This window comes from Ambystoma mexicanum, chromosome 1q, assembly GCF_040938575.1.
Source record: "Ambystoma mexicanum isolate Mex_15411 chromosome 1q, UKY_AmexF1_1, whole genome shotgun sequence".
NCBI classification, from domain to species: domain Eukaryota; kingdom Metazoa; phylum Chordata; class Amphibia; order Caudata; family Ambystomatidae; genus Ambystoma; species Ambystoma mexicanum.
Genome location: NC_090922.1, coordinates 531,175,818 through 531,195,041, shown reverse-complemented (window position 1 = coordinate 531,195,041; position 19,224 = coordinate 531,175,818). Strand labels below are relative to the sequence as shown.

The 19,224-nt window shown below is 47.9% G+C and overlaps 1 protein-coding gene across 1 annotated transcript; it reads left to right on the top strand.

The window, feature by feature from the left end:
• The first annotated feature begins 18,482 nt into the window (after positions 1-18,482).
• LOC138557226 (protein LDOC1-like) lies at positions 18,483-18,956 on the top strand. The gene has a single exon (XM_069642630.1). It carries the CDS (start codon positions 18,483-18,485, stop codon positions 18,954-18,956), a length of 474 nt encoding a protein of 157 aa, XP_069498731.1.
• Positions 18,957-19,224: the final 268 nt, after the last annotated feature.

Sequence of the window (19,224 nt, the reverse complement as noted above, 5' to 3'; positions counted from 1 at the left end):
ATAATTATACTGCTTTCACTCACAGTACGCACATCCTACTACCTTGATATACATGGAGCTAAGACTCCAGTGAATCTTCGTAAGCAAAAGAAAGTAGCAATAGTGTCAACTACTAATCACCCAAGACCCTATGTAGTTATTCCTGTTCCAAAGAAAGATGACCAATTACCTGAGTCTAAGATAAGTGCCATTAGCAATCATTCACATGCAAGAAAGGTTGTAGAGTTGGACACAAGAAACAGGCCTGGCAAGATGGGCAAGATGAGAGGTTGCCAAACAATGTGCATGTACAAGTAATGCATGCAAATACACCTGATCCTGTGGTGAAGAACCCAAAGGTAACTCCTAGAAGACAGACATATATAGAGTTTATGTGGGACATTTTTATGCCTAAATGGGCAGCTGAGCAAAGGAAACTCTCGGAACTTTCTACTACCAGGCGAACATTGACAGGTGTACCTCGTCCACTGACAGATGTACCTATGATTTATTCAGAAAGAAGGAGTTATGCTGGTACACTTCATGACATGATTCTGGAAGGTCACATGAGGAGAATGGGAACTAAAAGAAATACTCAAGAAGATGATTTTGAGCTAAATGATTACTTGGACAGTACAGCACATTTGGGAAATACCATGTGGTACCAGCATATGAAAGAAGTAGGAAGAAGAACCTCGAATGTGTTAAGATGGAAATCACGGGAATGCTGCGTACCTGTATTTCTGGATGATCTCGACGGGGCAGCCAGACTGACGGGAAGACTTGGTAACACAAGCAACCAGCCCTTCCTCCACCCTGAATGGGAACTGGGTGGAAGATGAACCGATTCCCAATGCCACAACCAGGTTGCAGAGATGGCAGTTCTGCACGGCGTTGACCGAAGAAGTGGTAGGAGGGAATCCTTGAGGTGAAGTTAGAGTCCCAAGGTGTGGAAGGCCACACTCACAGCTGGCAATGGATGATGAGAAGCAAAGTCCAAAGGTGTGGGAGGCCACACCCGTAACAGGCAATGGGTGCTGAGAAACTGAGTCCAAAGGTGTGGAAGGCCACACCCGTAGCAGGCAATGGGTGCTGAGAAGCAAAGTCCAAGGTGTGGGAGGCCACACCCGTAGCAGGCAATGGGTGCTGAGAAGCAAAGTCCAAGGTGTGGGAGGCCACACCCGTAGCAGGCAATGGGTGCTGAGGAGCAAAGTCCAAGGTGTGGGAGGCCACACCCGTAGCAGGCAATGGGTGCTGAGAAGCAAAGTCCAAGGTGTGGGAGGCCACACCCGTAGCAGGCAATGGGTGCTGAGGAGCAAAGTCCAAGGTGTGGGAGGCCACACCCGTAGCAGGCAGGGGAAGCTGGGAGGATGAGAATCCAAAGAATGGCACAGGAGAACCCAGAATAGCCAGGCCAAAGATAGGGAGGAAAGAGGGCTGAGAACCAGGGCTGAATAGGGAGGAACCCAGGAGGAGAGAAACTGGACCAGAGAGAGGAGCCAGGAGAACCCCGGCAGCAGGAGGGAGAGGACCGGCAGGGAAGGAGGTAAGGACTGAGAAGCAGGGAAAAACAAGACTGGAGCTAACTGGTAGCGCGGGGAAAGGCGAGGACACGATCCGGAACAGAACGCGTTGAGACGCGATCTGTTCCCGACCGCGCCCTCCCCTTTATGGGCCGCCGGCGCCTGCGAGGCCTGGAGCGCAAGCCCGATGGTTGCCAGGCGCCGGCGGCCTCAGAATGAGGCTTGAGCAGCAAGCTGCTCCAGGCTTCGGCGGCCGCCCCCACGGCGCATGCGCGGGGCCGTAATTGCGGTCCCCGACGTAAGCGCCGCGGAGCTGCCGCCCCTGTCCCTGGAGCTCTCCCCCCTGCGCCTCCCCAAACGCGGAAGCGTGGGTAGAGGCGCCAGGGAGGGGGAGCGCGAACGGTGAACCCCGGTCTCCTGGTAAGCGTGACACTATACCCCCTCCTAGGAAGATCCGGAGCCCCAGGCTTCCAGGGAAACCGCCGATAGAACTCGCGCACAAGGCGCGGAGCGTGCACATGCCGAGAGGGTTCCCAAGTGCGATCACAGGCCGGGTACCCCTTCCAATCCACCAGGAAATGGAGCACCCCCCTGCGATAGCGGGCATCACAGATCTCCTGAACCTCAAATTCCGGAACCCCCTGTACTAGAACTGGGGCTGGACAAACACTGGAGCGACCATAAGGATCCGCCACATAGGGTTTCAGGAGGGAAACATGAAAAACAGGATGGATGTGCCATGAACGAGGTAGTTGGAGACGAAAAGCCACAGAGGATAGGCGTTTGATAATCCTAAATGGGCCAAAGTATCGGGGAGCCAACTTAACAGGTAGATTGCGGAGAGGCAGATTCCTAGAGGACAGCCAAACCCTATCACCAACCTGGAAATCGGGTTCCATCCGCCTCCCTCGGTCAGCCTGAACCTTCATGCGGTCACGAGCGGCCGTCAAAGAGGCACGCGCCAATTCATGCTGTTGTTGGATGGAGGAGACCAAGGCGTCAGCGGAAGGAACCGTACTGGTTGGTACAGGGTGGAGGGGAATCAGCTTAGGATGTTGTCCCATAGAACAATGAAAGGGACTGGTTCCGATGGACGAATGAAAAGAATTATTGTAGGAGACCTCAGCTAAGTCTAAATAGGCACTCCAATTGGTCTGTGTGGCATTAGCAAAACTACGGAGATAGGCTTCCAAGGTCTGATTAGTTCTCTCCGTGAGACCATTGGTTTGTGGATGATATCCCGAGCTTAAAGCTCTATGAATGCCGAGATGACCACAAACCTTACCCCAAAAGGAAGAGAGAAACTGAGATCCTCGATCTGAGATGATCTTCTCAGGAAGACCATGTAAACGGTAGATTTCGTGAAGAAAAGCAGTGGCCATCTGGACTGCAGTGGGAATCTTTTTAAAGGGAAGGAAATGGGCTAATTTTGTAAAACAGTCCACTACGACCATAATACAAGTATGTCCTGCAGAAGGGGGAAGGTCGACAATAAAGTCGGTAGCAATCGTGTGCCAGGGGTACGGTGGCAATTCAGTGGGAGAGAGCAGCCCTAAAGGATGTTGTCTGGGAACCTTGGATTGGGCACAGATGGGACAGGCCTGTACATACTTCCGAACCTCCTCAGCCCAGCCAGGCCACCAAAACTGTCGGGATAGTGACTCTTGTGTTGCACGAATCCCACGATGACCTCCAATAGGGGAATCATGAACACCATGCAGAATGCCATTGCGAATGTCCCCTTTAGGGATGTATAGTCTCTTCCGAAAGAACAAAAGGCCTTGATTTTCAGATATAGAGGGCCGTTGAAGCAAGACTGACCTCCAAGAATCAGACCGGGTAGCATCAGATATCGACTGTAAGAGTGGCGATACCGTCGACAGAAAACGATGAGAAGGGATCAGTGGTTGAATCTGGCTGGAGGTATCTTCGTTCTTTTCTCTCTCCAAGGACCGAGACAAGGCATCTGCTCTTACATTCGAGGATCCGGAGATGTAGGTAATATGGAACACAAACGGAGAAAAGAAGAAGGCCCACCGAGCCTGTCTGGGTGTCCGACATTGTAAAGAGCGTAAATACTGTAGGTTTCGATGATCTGTACGGACCTCAACCGAAAAACGGGCTCCCAACAGATGGTGTCTCCATTCCTCGAAAGCTATCTTGATGGCCAATAGCTCCTTCTCAATAACTGCGTAGTTCCTCTCACTAGGATTCAGTTTGCGAGAGAAGTACGCTACGGGATGTTCGATTGACGTAGCAGAATCTTTTTGTAACAGGACAGCTCCAACAGCAAAGTCCGAAGCGTCTGCTTCAACGATGAAAGGCAATTCATCCTGTGGATGGCGTAAGATCGGGGCAGCCATAAAGGCTGATTTCAGAGCATTAAAGGCTTGCGAAGCAGAATCATCCCACAGAAAAGTTATCTTGCTGCTTGTCAATCTCGTAAGAGGTGCTGAGATTTCAGAGAAGCGTGGAATGAATTGCCTATAGAAATTGGCAAACCCTAAAAAGCGTTGCAGAGATCTTACGTCATGGGGTTGCTGCCATTCTTGAATTGCCTTTACCTTCTTGGAATCCATCTCAATGCCGGACTGACTTATTACAAACCCTAAGAATTTGATCCTGGGTTGATGGAAAGAACACTTTTCCGCCTTGACAAACAGATGATTATGAAGCAGCCGATCAAGAACCTCCCGTACATGACTTATGTGTTCTTCTTTAGATCGGGAAAATATCAAGATGTCATCCAGATAGATCCAGAGAGAGATTCCAATTATGTCCCCAAAGATATGATCCATGAGCCGTTGGAAAATCGCCGGGGCATTGCACAGACCAAAGGGCATAACCCTATATTCGAAATGCCCAAAAGGAGTCTTAAATGCTGTCTTCCATTCGTCTCCACACTTAATTCGGACCAGATGATATGCCCCTCGAAGATCTAGTTTAGTGAAAATCTGAGCCTGATGTAGGGTCTCTAGAATACTTCGAATCAGCGGTAGTGGGTACCGATCCTTGATGGTGATATCATTTAAGAGCCGATAATCCACACAGGGTCTTAAGGAACCTTCCTTCTTCTTTACGAAAAATAGAGGAATCCCAGCAGGGGACTTGGATGGTACAATGTACCCCTTACTCAAGCAGTCTGATAAATAATCCTGTAATACTCGTCTCTCCTCTCGAGACAATGCATACAGCTTGCCATGCGGAATCTCAGCTCCTGGAGATAGTTCTATGGCACAATCGAACGACCGATGAGGTGGCAGAGGTATATTACTTGGTTCGGCAAACGCTTGTTCGAAGTCAGCATACTCAGGAGGAATCAGCAATGCAGAACAAAGGTGAGTCCCCTTGTCTCGGAGTTCCAGCTTAGTTGAAGAAGCCTGAGTCTGGACAGGCAAACTGCATCTCGAGGTACAAGAGGTAGAGGAGAAGGTCAAAGTATGAGTCCTCCAATTAACAACAGGATTATGATACTGGAGCCAAGGTAGCCCCAAGACCAACTTGTAGGTAGGTGACCTGATAACGTCAAAAGCAAGCCTCTCCACATGATCGGCGATCCTAAATCTTAGTCCGATAGTATGCAGACGAACTGGTCCAGAGGACAAAGGAGTACCATCAATAACCTCCACAGGAAGGACTGAATGTCTGGGTAAAAGAGGGATCTTATGAGTGCTAGCGAAATCCTCATCAATGTAATTGCCCGATGCTCCACTATCCAACAATCCAAACACTTCAAGCGTCCGGCCGGGCAGTTGAATCTGAATCTTCAAGGTCAATAAAACAGCTGGTTGCATGGGAAGAAGAATCGAGCAAAAGACGGAAAGGTCTGAAAAAGGGGTGAGACCTGTCGTTGCCTCTCCTTCATACGACAGGTCCTCTAGTTTCCCGACTTCTTCTTCTGAGGCCGTAAAGGACACATTCCCAAAAAGTGTCCGGCGGCTCCACAATACAGACATAATCGTAATGTTCTTCTTCTCCTTCTTTCTTCCTCTGATAAAGGCCCTCTCACGGCACCCAACTGCATAGGTTCTGGTCCAGAGTCTGTTGAACCAAAAGCGCCGGCGGGAAGACTGGCCGTTCTGGGAGTGACTCTCTCTAGTCGACGTCTCTCGGTCTTTCGTTCAGTTAGTCTCTGGTCTATGCGAAGCACCTGGTTTATTGAGAGTTGGAGACTTTCAGGTTCTGGGATGTGAAGTAGTTCGTCCTTATATTCTTCCCTCAGCCCTCGGCGAAACAGGGTCTTTTGCGTTACTTCGGGCCATTGCGAATCCGTAGCCAGCAGGCGAAAGCGACTAATATATGTTATTATGTCTGAGCTGCCCTGTTTGATGTCCATTAACTGATTCTGCGCAGCGGCAGCCAAGTTAGGTGTCTGAAAGACCTCCAGAAATGCCTTCTCGAAAGCAGCAAAGTCGTTAAGGATGGGACTGTTGGTGGCCACAAAAGGTGTTGCCCAGGCTAGGGCGTTTCCCGTTAAGTTTCCCAAGATATAACCGATCTTGGCCTTATCATTATTAAAATAGGTTGGCCTGAAAAGGAAATGGATACGGCAGTGGTTACAAAATTCTGCTACTCGACGCGGGTCTCCATCGAACCTGATTGGGGCAGTATGGGCCAATGAACCTTCGGCCTGTGGAGCACCTCCTGTCCCCTGAGTTACCATCTGTCGTAGAACTCGATTTTCTTGATGAAGAGCAGACATCTCTGCCCTGAGGGCTTGCAACTCACTTCGCAGGTCCTGTGTGTCCTCCATATCCAAATCGGAAGGAAGGCGTCTCAATCTGTTAAGATGGAAATCACGGGAATGCTGCGTACCTGTATTTCTGGATGATCTCGACGGGGCAGCCAGACTGACGGGAAGACTTGGTAACACAAGCAACCAGCCCTTCCTCCACCCTGAATGGGAACTGGGTGGAAGATGAACCGATTCCCAATGCCACAACCAGGTTGCAGAGATGGCAGTTCTGCACGGCGTTGACCGAAGAAGTGGTAGGAGGGAATCCTTGAGGTGAAGTTAGAGTCCCAAGGTGTGGAAGGCCACACTCACAGCTGGCAATGGATGATGAGAAGCAAAGTCCAAAGGTGTGGGAGGCCACACCCGTAACAGGCAATGGGTGCTGAGAAACTGAGTCCAAAGGTGTGGAAGGCCACACCCGTAGCAGGCAATGGGTGCTGAGAAGCAAAGTCCAAGGTGTGGGAGGCCACACCCGTAGCTGGCAATGGGTGCTGAGAAGCAAAGTCCAAGGTGTGGGAGGCCACACCCGTAGCAGGCAATGGGTGCTGAGGAGCAAAGTCCAAGGTGTGGGAGGCCACACCCGTAGCAGGCAATGGGTGCTGAGAAGCAAAGTCTAAGGTGTGGGAGGCCACACCCGTAGCAGGCAATGGGTGCTGAGGAGCAAAGTCCAAGGTGTGGGAGGCCACACCCGTAGCAGGCAGGGGAAGCTGGGAGGATGAGAATCCAAAGAATGGCACAGGAGAACCCAGAATAGCCAGGCCAAAGATAGGGAGGAAAGAGGGCTGAGAACCAGGGCTGAATAGGGAGGAACCCAGGAGGAGAGAAACTGGACCAGAGAGAGGAGCCAGGAGAACACCGGCAGCAGGAGGGAGAGGACCGGCAGGGAAGGAGGTAAGGACTGAGAAGCAGGGAAAAACAAGACTGGAGCTAACTGGTAGCGCGGGGAAAGGCGAGGACACGATCCGGAACAGAACGCGTTGAGACGCGATCTGTTCCCGACCGCGCCCTCCCCTTTATGGGCCGCCGGCGCCTGCGAGGCCTGGAGCGCAAGCCCGATGGTTGCCAGGCGCCGGCGGCCTCAGAATGAGGCTTGAGCAGCAAGCTGCTCCAGGCTTCGGCGGCCGCCCCCACGGCGCATGCGCGGGGCCGTAATTGCGGTCCCCGACGTAAGCGCCGCGGAGCTGCCGCCCCTGTCCCTGGAGCTCTCCCCCCTGCGCCTCCCCAAACGCGGAAGCGTGGGTAGAGGCGCCAGGGAGGGGGAGCGCGAACGGTGAACCCCGGTCTCCTGGTAAGCATGACAGAATGAGGAATGCTTTGTGTGTGCACTCCTGTCATACAGTATGGGAAAGTCTACAATCTTCATAGCTATCGAAATAGACGTCCAAACAGCTCATTTTCTTTCACACATAGCACTTTGCAAAACCAGAGGCGAGTTCATCGGTCGAGATGCCTACCTCAAATGGGCAACTAAATGGACAGATCCAGATGAAGATGACTATGTCCAAAATACTAAAACAAGAATCATATGATCAGATATGAGAAACCTGGAGTAAAAGGAGCTGGAATCAGATGGGAAGTCAACAAGGAATGGGAGGTTGCAGGAAAATCTGTAGAGCATGCTCGAAGTTGGAAGAATAGGGGTCAAATGCAGATCTGGGGATCTGCGTTGTCACCCGATGGATGGGATGAAGGAGTGGTCCTCTGGGTAATCATTGGATGCCATAAACCAGTCATTGACATTGTGCAGAATGGCTGTAAGCCATTATGGCCAAGACTTGCTGAATGATTGACTTGGGTTGAAGACAGAGGAGGACCTCTGAAGATCGTGCCATTGGAAAGTTCAAAACTGTGCTCCAGAAATAATGGCACAAGAAAAGTTGGACAAAATAAGAATTGTGGTCGGTGATTTGATATTGCAGGAATGGTACATAGTACAGCAGTGATCATGGAGCATTATTGGGCTTGTGCAGCCAGAGCCTATATCAGATTGCCTGCAGATTGGGGAGGAATATGCACACTGGTGAATGTCCATGTTCCAGCTTTAGTGATTTCAAAGGGTGACTTACACATTGACAATTTCCCAAAAGCAGATGCTCACCTAAGGAAGAAGAGATCTGTAGAGCTGATAAAGAGGATAAAGAGAGAGAACTATTTCTCAGTTAATTCAATAGAAGCTTTTGATGCCATACCATACGAACACAGGCTGTTTAGCCAGACTTCATCTGTGTTCCCGTTGATCTTCATGCCGGTTGTTCGGGTTGGAGCAAACACCAAGTGGCTACAAATCACCAGATGGGAATTGCTGCAGACAATTAACACTACAATAAAAGGATTCAATGCAATCAGAGAAGAGATGAGAGCCATACGATTGATGACTCTTCAGAACAGATATGTCCTGGATATGATTACAGCAATGGATGGAGGTGTTTCTGCAAAAATCAGAGAATCATGTTACACATTTATACCTTCTCATGATGACGAGAATGGAACATTGACAGAGGCCATAGACATGCTGACAAAACTTCATGGCCTGATGATAGAGGAAGTAGAAGACTTTGCTGATGACAGCTGCTTTAGATCACTCTTCTCTTGGGTCTCACAATGAATGGCAGACATTTTCAAGTTCCTTGGAGCCCTGGTAGTGATGATATTGCTTGCATTTTGTGTGCTCAAGATAATAATCTCACAATGCAAGAAGACAGCAAAGAAAGCCATAGGGATGAAGATCATGATCGATGTTGAATCAGGAGGGATGCCCAAAGACCTGACAGATGAAGAGATTAGAGACTTTGTGAAAGCTAGTATCCATGCACCTGAGGGGACAATGTTCCTGTATCTGAAGAATCATAAGAAATATGTGGAAGGTGGATCTACTGCAGCCCAAGTGGACAATGCCAGCTTATGACATGGAATAAGGATGAGCATGTGAAAACAGCAGGATGCCTGAAGGGAGTCATAAAGATATGGGTCCCAAAGAAGTTGTTCTTCAGGCCAAACTGCCTGGATGTGAAGGATGATGTGGGAGTGGTCCATGAATCGGCCAGAGGGGGGAGTGTAGAGAAGGGCCAAATACCCCCACCTCAATCGACCCACTCTCCTTTTACCTGTATGCTGGATACCAGAGTATGTGACGTATACAGAACAGCTGAATCGACAAAAAGCAGAATATGGACTCAGTACAGTGCCAGTGAAAGGGCCAGTACCTAAGAGAATCTGGGAGCCAAGGTACCCATTGATAAAACCTTATTTGCATACAAAAATATATGATGGCCATCTGAATGAGATCCCTGAAGAAGCAGAACCAATAAACGGCAAGGATGAATGGTAGTATTACTAACCATTGCCAGGTATATGTTATATGGAGCTGAAGATGAAGTACATAAAATGATGCAGTGATCAGTGAATGTGGATACTCTATAAAGAATCAAGAAAGCAATAAGGATAAGTGACATCTTGGTCTCAAGGTGAAGAAACCTATGCCACAGAAACAGATGAAGATATTAAATCATTTTACACGTGTAAAGATGCAGAAGAAACACAAGCAGCGAAGTAATTGTGAAGCTAGCTCTAAGCTTATAGTAAAATAGATTGTGGCAAGCGTCAACATATACATATATAGGAATGAGAGAATTATGGATGTTTCCACTAAACATATTAAAGCAGGTTGGACATTAGCAAGAAGGCCTCAGTTCAGTATGTCGCAGTTAAAAAAGCAGACATTGAATTACAGAAGCAGAGCTCATAAAGGCAAGGTTGGATGAGTCCCAAGAAGCCAAGGTCTTATCAAACTGGAGTAAACTGACTTTGGATACAAAATCGTGTGAAAGAACAAACCTCCTGTTCAGAGGGAATGAACATAACAAGGAACATGGCATAGGTCTATTGGAATAAAATATTAAATACACAAAAAGGCTCAATTTTATGGTCTCTAGTCATATGGAAGCATGAAGTTGGACGAATGAGATGGTCGCACCTACGCATGAAGGCAAACTGTGCTACTCACTCCCTAATTTTCTCAGAGCTAAGAACACTCTCAAGGACGAAGTTCAAAGCCCTAGTAGACCATTGAGGTGATGATAGATTTATATGCTAATTGGTGGGAAGCTACAGTTAAAGCAACCTCACCAGCATCTGGACGGCCAGCCTGCAGGCTTCTAACGTAGGTGGAAAAGTACTGAAGATGGATAAAGTGCCAACCAATTGTAGAGGACCGGCGTATATTCAGGGGTCCTATAGTGTGTAAAGCAATGGGACATTGTATATTTAGTGACGTTCATAGTGGTCATTTTTAAAGGAGGGTGCTATGTTTGTAGTTCAATCCAAGTGAGTGCAGGTTCTATTTCACTCGAAGTTATGTATGATGTAAGTGCATTCTTTAATACGTATGCTATATGTGTTCCTTATTAGAATGATGATCTTTTGAATCCGGCAGTTGAGTCTTGCATCTGTTACATTCAGGTGGGTCTGTTGCCTGCTGACATTGATTTAATAAATCTTACTAAATCCTACTTCTGGTGTCATGCCTCACTTAACACTGGCGACGAGGATGACCCAGATGCCTTGAACGACCAGCCTCCGTTTATCCTGTTTGCCGTACCGAGATTGCTGCCGGAGGAGTTGAGGTACGTGGAGCTCGCGCCGCGCTGCTGTGCCCTTGGAGCGCCGCTCCTCCCTACCTGCAGGGAGTGCCGAGCAGTGCGCTAGCGTCTGATTCCAGACCGGCCGCCACCCCGGCGAACCAGGCAGCAGATGTTGCGTCACCACTGCCACAGGTCAGAGCAGGGGTGCCGCGATTGAGGGGTGGAGGACTCCAGGCTGCGAACAGCCCCACGCATTTGATTACAGTGTGCCCATATCCCGCACACGCGTTTTGGGAAGTACAGCCCCCTTCTACGTCATTGCGCAGTGCGTGGGCAGGCCCAGACATTGCTTCCAAGACATTTGTTTTTGTTGAAATCACTGCGCGATCATTGCCTGGCAACCGGCGCAGCCTACTCGCTCACAGCAGCTGAAGAGCTGCTCATTGCAAGCCCATTGTGACGGCACGGAGAATCTTGTTGTGAACGCTCTAATTGAGCCTGGGAGAGAGAGTTCCAATTGGCACCAAGGCCCCATTGTGATATCATAATACTGTCATAATACTTTACATAAGAATACCCCAATTGAGCTTGGGGGAGAGACTTCCAATTAGAACAAAGGTCCCATTGTGATGTCATAATAGTATTGTGTTTGAACACAAGCACAACCTGCAAGATCGCCAACAGTCAGTGACATTCTGGGCGAATAATCCTTGCACATATTCCAGAGACAAGGTGAGCACATTCCGAGCTCACACAGACCTTTGTTTCTGAATACTGTACACCCATAATCTCTTTTTTTAAATTGATAGCATGGCGGTAGCTATTCCCCCACCTGCGCCTTTCCTGCCTAAACCGGGCCGTCCTCCTGTGAGGTGGGACAGATGGGTCAAAATGTTTGAGAACTATATTGTGGCCATTGTGGGTGACAGATACAGCTGTGCAAGAAAAAAAGCTCTACTCCTTCACAACTTTGGGCCTGAAGGACGCATTGTGTTTGATGGTCTCACACATGGTGCTGAGGAGGGTGCCGGCGATGCTGATGAGTATCTCATAGCAATAATGAAGATTGAGGAACATTTCGAACCGAAAAAGAACGTGACCTTCGAGAGGCACAAGTTTTTTCAGCGCGCCCAAGACAGCGCTGAATCAGTGGAATCCTATGTGGCATCATTGAGAACTTTGAGTCACACTTGCGAGTTTGGAAATCTTACTGACTCCCTCATTAGAGATCAGCTTGTATGATGCACAAACAGTCTCAGAGTACAGGAAAAGCTACTTGCCAAAGATGTCTCATTAGAGCAAGCCGTGGAATTGACACGCAGCATCAGACACACCTCGAGGGAAAATCACAATTGCATTTGCAATCAGGCAGGTGAAACTCAGAAAACACGGACTCTAGCATTGAAGGACAAAACAAAAGAGTAAAGAAAATACCAAATCATTTCAAAGACTTTTATCTTGAGTAGTTATTGTAATGTTTTACTTTTCATATGTAAGGAGGGAGCTGTGTTATGTTTGTAGTTCAATCCAAGTGAGTGCAGGTTCTATTTCACTTGAAGTTCTGTATGATGTTAGTGCATCCTTTAATATGTATGCTGTATATGTTCCTTATTAGAATGATGATCTTTTGAATCCGGCAGTTGAGTCTTGCATCTGTTACATACAGGTGCGTCTGCTGCCTGTTGACATTGATTTAATAAATCTTACTAAATCCTACTTCTGGTATCATGCCTCACTTAACAGAGGACGTAGTTGCCCACCTGATGTTAGGTAACAAATCCCATAGTTACACTTTTTTAGACTAGTATGGATCATATACTTAGACGTTCACCCAGAGCTAATCACCCGTGCTTATACGTTTTTGTAGTTTGCCACGTAGGATGACGTTGGTAGTGATGTAGGTCAATGTAATTGATGACACGTTTTGCTTATAAAAGTAGTTTTTTCTTAAATGCTTTGAGTTTGAAGATCAAGCATTTGCGTTGATGTTTGTTATGCTCCCTGTTTTAGACAATTGATAATAAAACAGTCTTTCTTCCTTTTGTCAACTTCCTGAGTCGGGTCTATTATTTGATGTATGAGTAAGATTTGCATCCCCATCCATCTCGAGGGTAATTGCTGCTCATCAAAGGGGCTGGACTACCCAGTTCAGGTGTACAGGAAAATCAGAAGGATGAACTTGCACGTATCGCTCACTCTTCTTCACTTTCTGATTTGATTTCAGTAGTGCTTCACATAGATTACTGTCTGCAAGAAAGACAATCGTAAAGGAAAAGACTACAAGGGAAGGAACATCCTCTCCTCCCATCCGGGCACTATTCCCTCGGTGTCTAGTTAAAGACCCAAGGAAGAGCGGGCACTATTCCCTCTGTGTCTAGTGAAAGTCCCAAGGAAGAGCGCAGGCAGATTGGTTCAGCAAGAGGACCGTTGTCCCCCTTGGAATGAAAGAGAAGACAAGACCTCAGTCTTTGTATGTATTGTGGAGCCAGACATCATCTGCTCCGGGACTGTCCAGAAGTCCTAAAGAGGAGAACGGGAAATGACGGACCCCAAAGTTAGAAAAGGCCACCGGCCTGGGAGACAAGGGAGGTCCAGTGAATACCACCTACTCTGCTCAATCCGATTCCGTTTATTGGTAGCCCGCTTACTTCTTAATGTTACCTGAAGGAAGATCAAAATCTTGGCTTTGATCGATAGTGGTGCGGCGGCAACTTTATGGATGTGATTTGGGCTAAGCATGTAGGAATACCTCAACAAGAGCACATAGAAAATAAAGCTGTGGAAGGGGTTGATGGGAAACCTCTCAGTTCAGAACTCATCACCCAAGTTTCTGTGCCTTTACAACTATCCATTTGTGACCCTCAGGAGACCCTCTCGTTTGAACTCATCAGAGCCGGCCACTTTCTGCTGATACTGGAAATTCCTTGGTTAAGGAAGAATAACCCCCATATCAATTGGAGGGACAATAGACTCCGTTTTGTTCGAAATATTGCTCTTCACACTGCCTTCCCACCTCTGTGGGAAAACCTACCACTTCTGAATGTGCTGTCTCTTGGGCTTCGATTGCAGAAGTAAATTGCATACCTACCCCATACCGCACTTCAGCGTACTCTTTCTAGAAAAGGTGCCCAAGGAACTACCCCCCACTTCCCTGAGGATTGTGCCATAGAACTGTCTTTGTATGATCTTGTACCTTTTGGCCCCATGTTCTCCTTGACCATCCCTGAGAAGAAGGTGCTCAAAGAGTACCTGGAAGAAAATCTGAAGAACTGACTCATTCGCCCCTCCAATCGTCCCGCTGGGGCTTTGCTATTCTTTATACCCAAAAAAGACTCTCAAGAACTCAGGCCTTGTATCGACTACAGGGGGTTGAATAAGGTGACCGTACGGGACAGATATCCCATGCCCCTCATAAGGGAGATCCTGGAGGCAGTCCAGGGTGCTGTCAATTTCATCAAACTAGATTTATGCGGTGCTTATCATCTCCTGCGCATCCACTCTGGTAATGAGTGGAAGACTGCCTTCAGGACTCTGTACGGCCACTTTGAGTACCGGGTCATGTCGTTTGGCAGTGGCGGCTGGCCCTTAGGGGCGGGAGAGCCAGAGCCCCACCAATAATGACACCCCTGCCCACCATGTCCACGAGTAACATCAAAATCCTGCCATTCATGGGCATGGTGGGGACTGCAGTGAATGTGCAGTGGGGAGCACTGAAATCAGCGATCCCTGCCAAACATGCGCACTGCAGACCCTCCCGGCCCAGCAGTGAAAGCTGATAAACATGGCTGAAAAGGATGCCTGGGGGGCAGGACAGACTCTGAGGAGAGTCCCTTGTCAGCTTTTATGTCCTGAAAGGGCGGCTTGGTGTGCCACAAGTAGACACTGACACAAAATTGCAAGTTTCAAACCTTTTTTTTGTATATTTTGAATGGGGAGTTGGGAGCACTCCTAACTTGCCCTATTACTAAAATGGGAGTAATCTTAAACATAAACTAAAGAAAACACAGTCCTGGTAAGTCTTATCAAAATAATAATGGCCTATGCTAAAATAAACAAATGCTTGCCCTTACTCTAAGTTAACAAGTGAGTGAAGGGATATAGATTGGGTCAGAAGAAAATCAGTGTAAAAATAAATGTCTGCTCGGCCAAGCAACTGTCTCCCTCCACATTTTGCAGCACGTGGTAAGGTGGTACACTTGGCTTAGGTGACACACTCTGGCTCCAGACACACAGATGCAGTTCAAAGATCGTGGACCAGGGCCCGCTTGCCCTACCAGGATCAAGTTCCTTTTTTTGGCAGTTCAACAAAAGTACCACAGTTCACAATCACGGCTCAGCTTCTTCTCCAGAAGTACCAATTTACCTAGGTCTCCCTCTGTCGGGCTCAGACCTTTATTTCACAGTTCATGGGGTTCCCCTCGCCAAGCTTTGTATCACATTCACTAGGCTCCCTTCCTTCCGGGCTCAAGCCTCTCTTTTACTTTTTCTACAGTCAAAGACTTTTGAATGTGCAAGGATTTTTCGAAGACCTCTGCATGACCACTTCGACCTTTCGTCTCATTTGCTTTTCCCTTTATAACACATAAGTTCTTTGATTCCTTATAGCTTCGCAACCATACAAAAAGAAAGTTAAAAAAAATGTTCACCAAATGACACTTTCTTGCAATGCCTTCATGTACTTGCAGTTTTCAGTCTCAGGCTACCGTCCGTCGGTGCACACCTTGTTTCCTACTTTCTCCATGTATTTCTTGTGTGCGTGATATCACAAAGACCTTTGATTGTACCGCTTCTTACAGTATTACCACTTTGCTACTTGGTATCGCGCTGCGCCTTTAATCATGAACAAAAGTCTTTAATCGCTTTCCTTACGGTTGCGTCTTACGTACAACCTGCCCCTGCCACTTTATAGCCGCTACAATATTCGTTTCAGACAAACCGGTCTTTCGGGGCATTCACTTCACTCACCGGCTGTGTGTGCGTTTGCTCGCGGCTCTGTTCCTGTAGTCAAGGTTTGCAGTTCACAGCTGGCGTCTCGCCTCACCCGGCTCTGTCATTAACCTGGAAGGGTGGCTGATAACGTGGAAACACTATGCAAGCTTTCTCTTTCCTTTCAATCAGCCTTTCATCCGCAACATTCAAGGTCCCAGGGAGATAAAGACCTCTCGCAGGGAGGTTCAGGATTGCTCTACCTCTTGCTTCCGTCCCTCTGTGTGTTGTCCTGCTGCACCTGGTTTGCTGCAGCCCTGGAAGTACTACTTCATTCCGTGTCTCACCTTGCTCAGAGTGTGTCCCAGTGCTCCACCTTTTATTCGTGTGGGGAGGGTTAATGTGCGTCAGGTGTATGCAATTGTGGTCAATTGCCTGACTTTGCCTGACCATATTAACGGGACATGTCAAGTGTAATGTATGAGTGTCCATCTTTTTTCTCTTAGACCTCCTCTTCCTCAGATCAGTATTTGTGTAGGAAAGGGGGGGACTGGGATGTTGGAATAACCTAAAAAATAGGATGGGATTGGGTTATTGGAAAGGGGTATACCGTGTCTCATCATTAGATGCCTCACCCCCACTCCCCAAGAACCCCTCACCCAGGTAATCCTCCCGCACTAGTCCACCCCCAAGGACTGGATCCAAAGGTGCTGGCCGTGCCGTGGCCACTTGAGCAAGAGACCCCTGGGTACTAGACGGTGAGACACCCTCTGGTTTCTCACATACCTTTCCCCTATGCGATGTGGACGTCTCTGTTTCGCAGGGGAACTGGGAAAGGAATTCAACATTTCCTTGATCTTTACCTTTATGGGGTTCCACAGTGAAACAGTAGAGTTGCAAGTCCAAGAACCATCGCAAGGCTCGATGGTTAGACCCTTACTCTGATTTATCCATACTAAGGGTGAGTGGTCAGTAACAAGTGTAAACTTTTTTCCCAGTAGATGGTATCAAAGATGGAGGATTGCCCATTTGTGGGCAAGGACTTCTAATTCTAGGACAGAGTAGTTATTTTCTCTTGGAAATAGTTAATGACTAGTGAATAAGATGGCATGTTCTAAACCATCGTTTACTCTTGAGATAATACTGCTCCTAATTCTGCCAGGGAGCAATCAGTCTGTACCATACATTCTTTTGAGAAATGTGCCACTTCTAATATGGGGTTGTGGCATAGGGTCTGTTTTAAGTTGTTATAACACACATTGGGCCTCATTCCGAGTTTGGAGGTAGCCATGGGGCTTTTTGCGCCATGGCTGTCTCCAAAACCCGTTCTGACTCCGACCTAGTTCAATGGGGATTTACCGTCTAGTCTGACCTTTGCAGGACCGGTAAGTCCCCATTGAAAAAGGCAATCCCCATTCCCATTTGAGACCCCATAGGGCTCAATGGGAATGGGGAGTGAGCTAATAACAGTAAGGCAATTTGCGGTAGCATTATTTGCTCCCTGGTCCCTTTGCGGGTCCCGTTAAGGCCGTCTGGTAAAGCCAGGCGCCCATAGCGGGACCCGTTAAGGGACCTCGGAATAGGGTGCAAAGGGATTACCGGCACTGTTGTCCTTAACGGTGGCCAGGATCCCTTTGCGCCTGGGTCGGAATGAGGCCCATTATCTTCCTCAGTCAAACAAATCTTCTGAGGTTCTGCATTCTTTAGTTTGTCTGTCAACCTTGATGTTTTATCTGAGAATTTTGGGATAAACCAATGATGATACCCAATCCAAACCAAGAATGCTCAAAGATTTCTCTTGATTTTGGGCGTCGGAGCATCTAGTACAGCTTTTACCTGTTCTTGCTATGGTTTTATACCACCATTGCTGATTGAGCTAATCTTCATTTCTTTGGGTTGGCTGTTAATCTGAACTGTCGGAGTGCCTTCATAATGGTGTAAAGGTGTAATCGGCTGTCCCTCCTGGAGCCTGTAGAGGAAATGGCGCTCTAGGCACCATTGATTTGCCGCCACGTTCTTCTTTGAACGTCTTCACCGGTCCAGCTTATTTCCAACATGGCGGCCACCACTTTTCTTCTTATTCAAACTGCGACACTCGCTCTGGGCATTTCAACCCTGCGCTCACTCTCTTTGTGGTAAGATGCTGTTTTCCTGCTTGATTTCTAACTTCCTTTCCCTCATTCATCTGGCACCATCGCCCCTCGATCTTGCCGTGCTCACCTGCCTCCAGCATTCCATTCTACCCTGACTTGCCTTCCTAGCTTTGTCATTTCTGGACTTACTTGCTTTGTCATTCCGGGATTATCCATCAAACCTGTGTTTTTGTGCTTGCAGTAGGCTTTTCTCTGTGCTCTTCTCAGCTGTTTTTCCTACCTTGACTGGCTATTGCATCTCAGGGACACACCATCTCCCTACGGGATCATACTCTTTCCTGGGATTGCACCTTCTGTTTGATCAAGGAAGAACTACTTTGGATTGAAGGTTTTTTTGGCGCCTTTCGGCTTTTTCCCTTCAACTGGTCTTTTCAGGAAGGGGCCTCGTGCCGTTGATGGGTAGACAGCTGGCATAGTGGCTTCTCCCTGAGAACGTCTGTATCTCTACAAGGACAGACGATCCTCAAGAAAGAAACGAACGTCTGCACCGAAGGAAGACTCACCTAGCCCTTCCAGCTACAACGACTCAAGTGAGGAAGACGTTTCCAGCTTTGACAGTTTGCAATGCCAACAAACTACTACGACAATGGCCACCACAGAACAGGTACAGGAACTTCTTGCTGCAGTTCAAGGCTTGTCCCTGGAAGTACAAGGTCTGAAAACAGAAAACGCAGTCCTCAGACAGATGGTATTTGCTAGACAGGATCGCTCTATGGACCTCCCATCCATGGGACTTGCCTCAGGAAAATGTGATGGATCCCCTAAAAGGATCAAAGAATTCATAGAGGCCTGTAAAGTCCACTTCACATTTTGGCCCTCCACCTATGCCATGGATCAGGCTTGTGTGGGTTTCATGGTGTCCAATATAACCGGCAAAGCTCTAGCATGCACCACCCCGTTGGTCACATCTTCCAATCCTGTATTGCTGGACTATGGTGCCTTTATAGAACTCCTTAAATGGACATTTCAATGTCCTGAAGTGGTCTTTTCAGCTGTTAAGACACTTCTGGATATTCGTCAGGGTTCATCTGATCTAATGAGTTACATCACTGATTGTTGAAGCAGGATGGCCAGAGGAGGCTCACTTGTCCATCTATAGAAGGGGTCTACAGGAAGATCTGAAGGATAAACTTGCCCGTATCGCTCACGCTTTTTCGCTTTCTGATTTGATTTCACTAGTGCTTCAGATAGATTACTTTCTGGAAGAAAGACGATCGTAAAGGAAAAGACTACAAGGGAAGCACATCCTCTTCTCCCATCCGGGCACTATTTCCTCTGTCTAGTGAAAGTCCCAAGGAAGAACCCATGCAAATCAGTTAAGAAAGAGG

Bases quoted from the DNA above. Each gene is read 5' to 3' on its own strand.
- LOC138557226 (XM_069642630.1), top strand. From the start codon at position 18,483: ATGGCCACCACAGAACAGGTACAGGAACTTCTTGCTGCAGTTCAAGGC.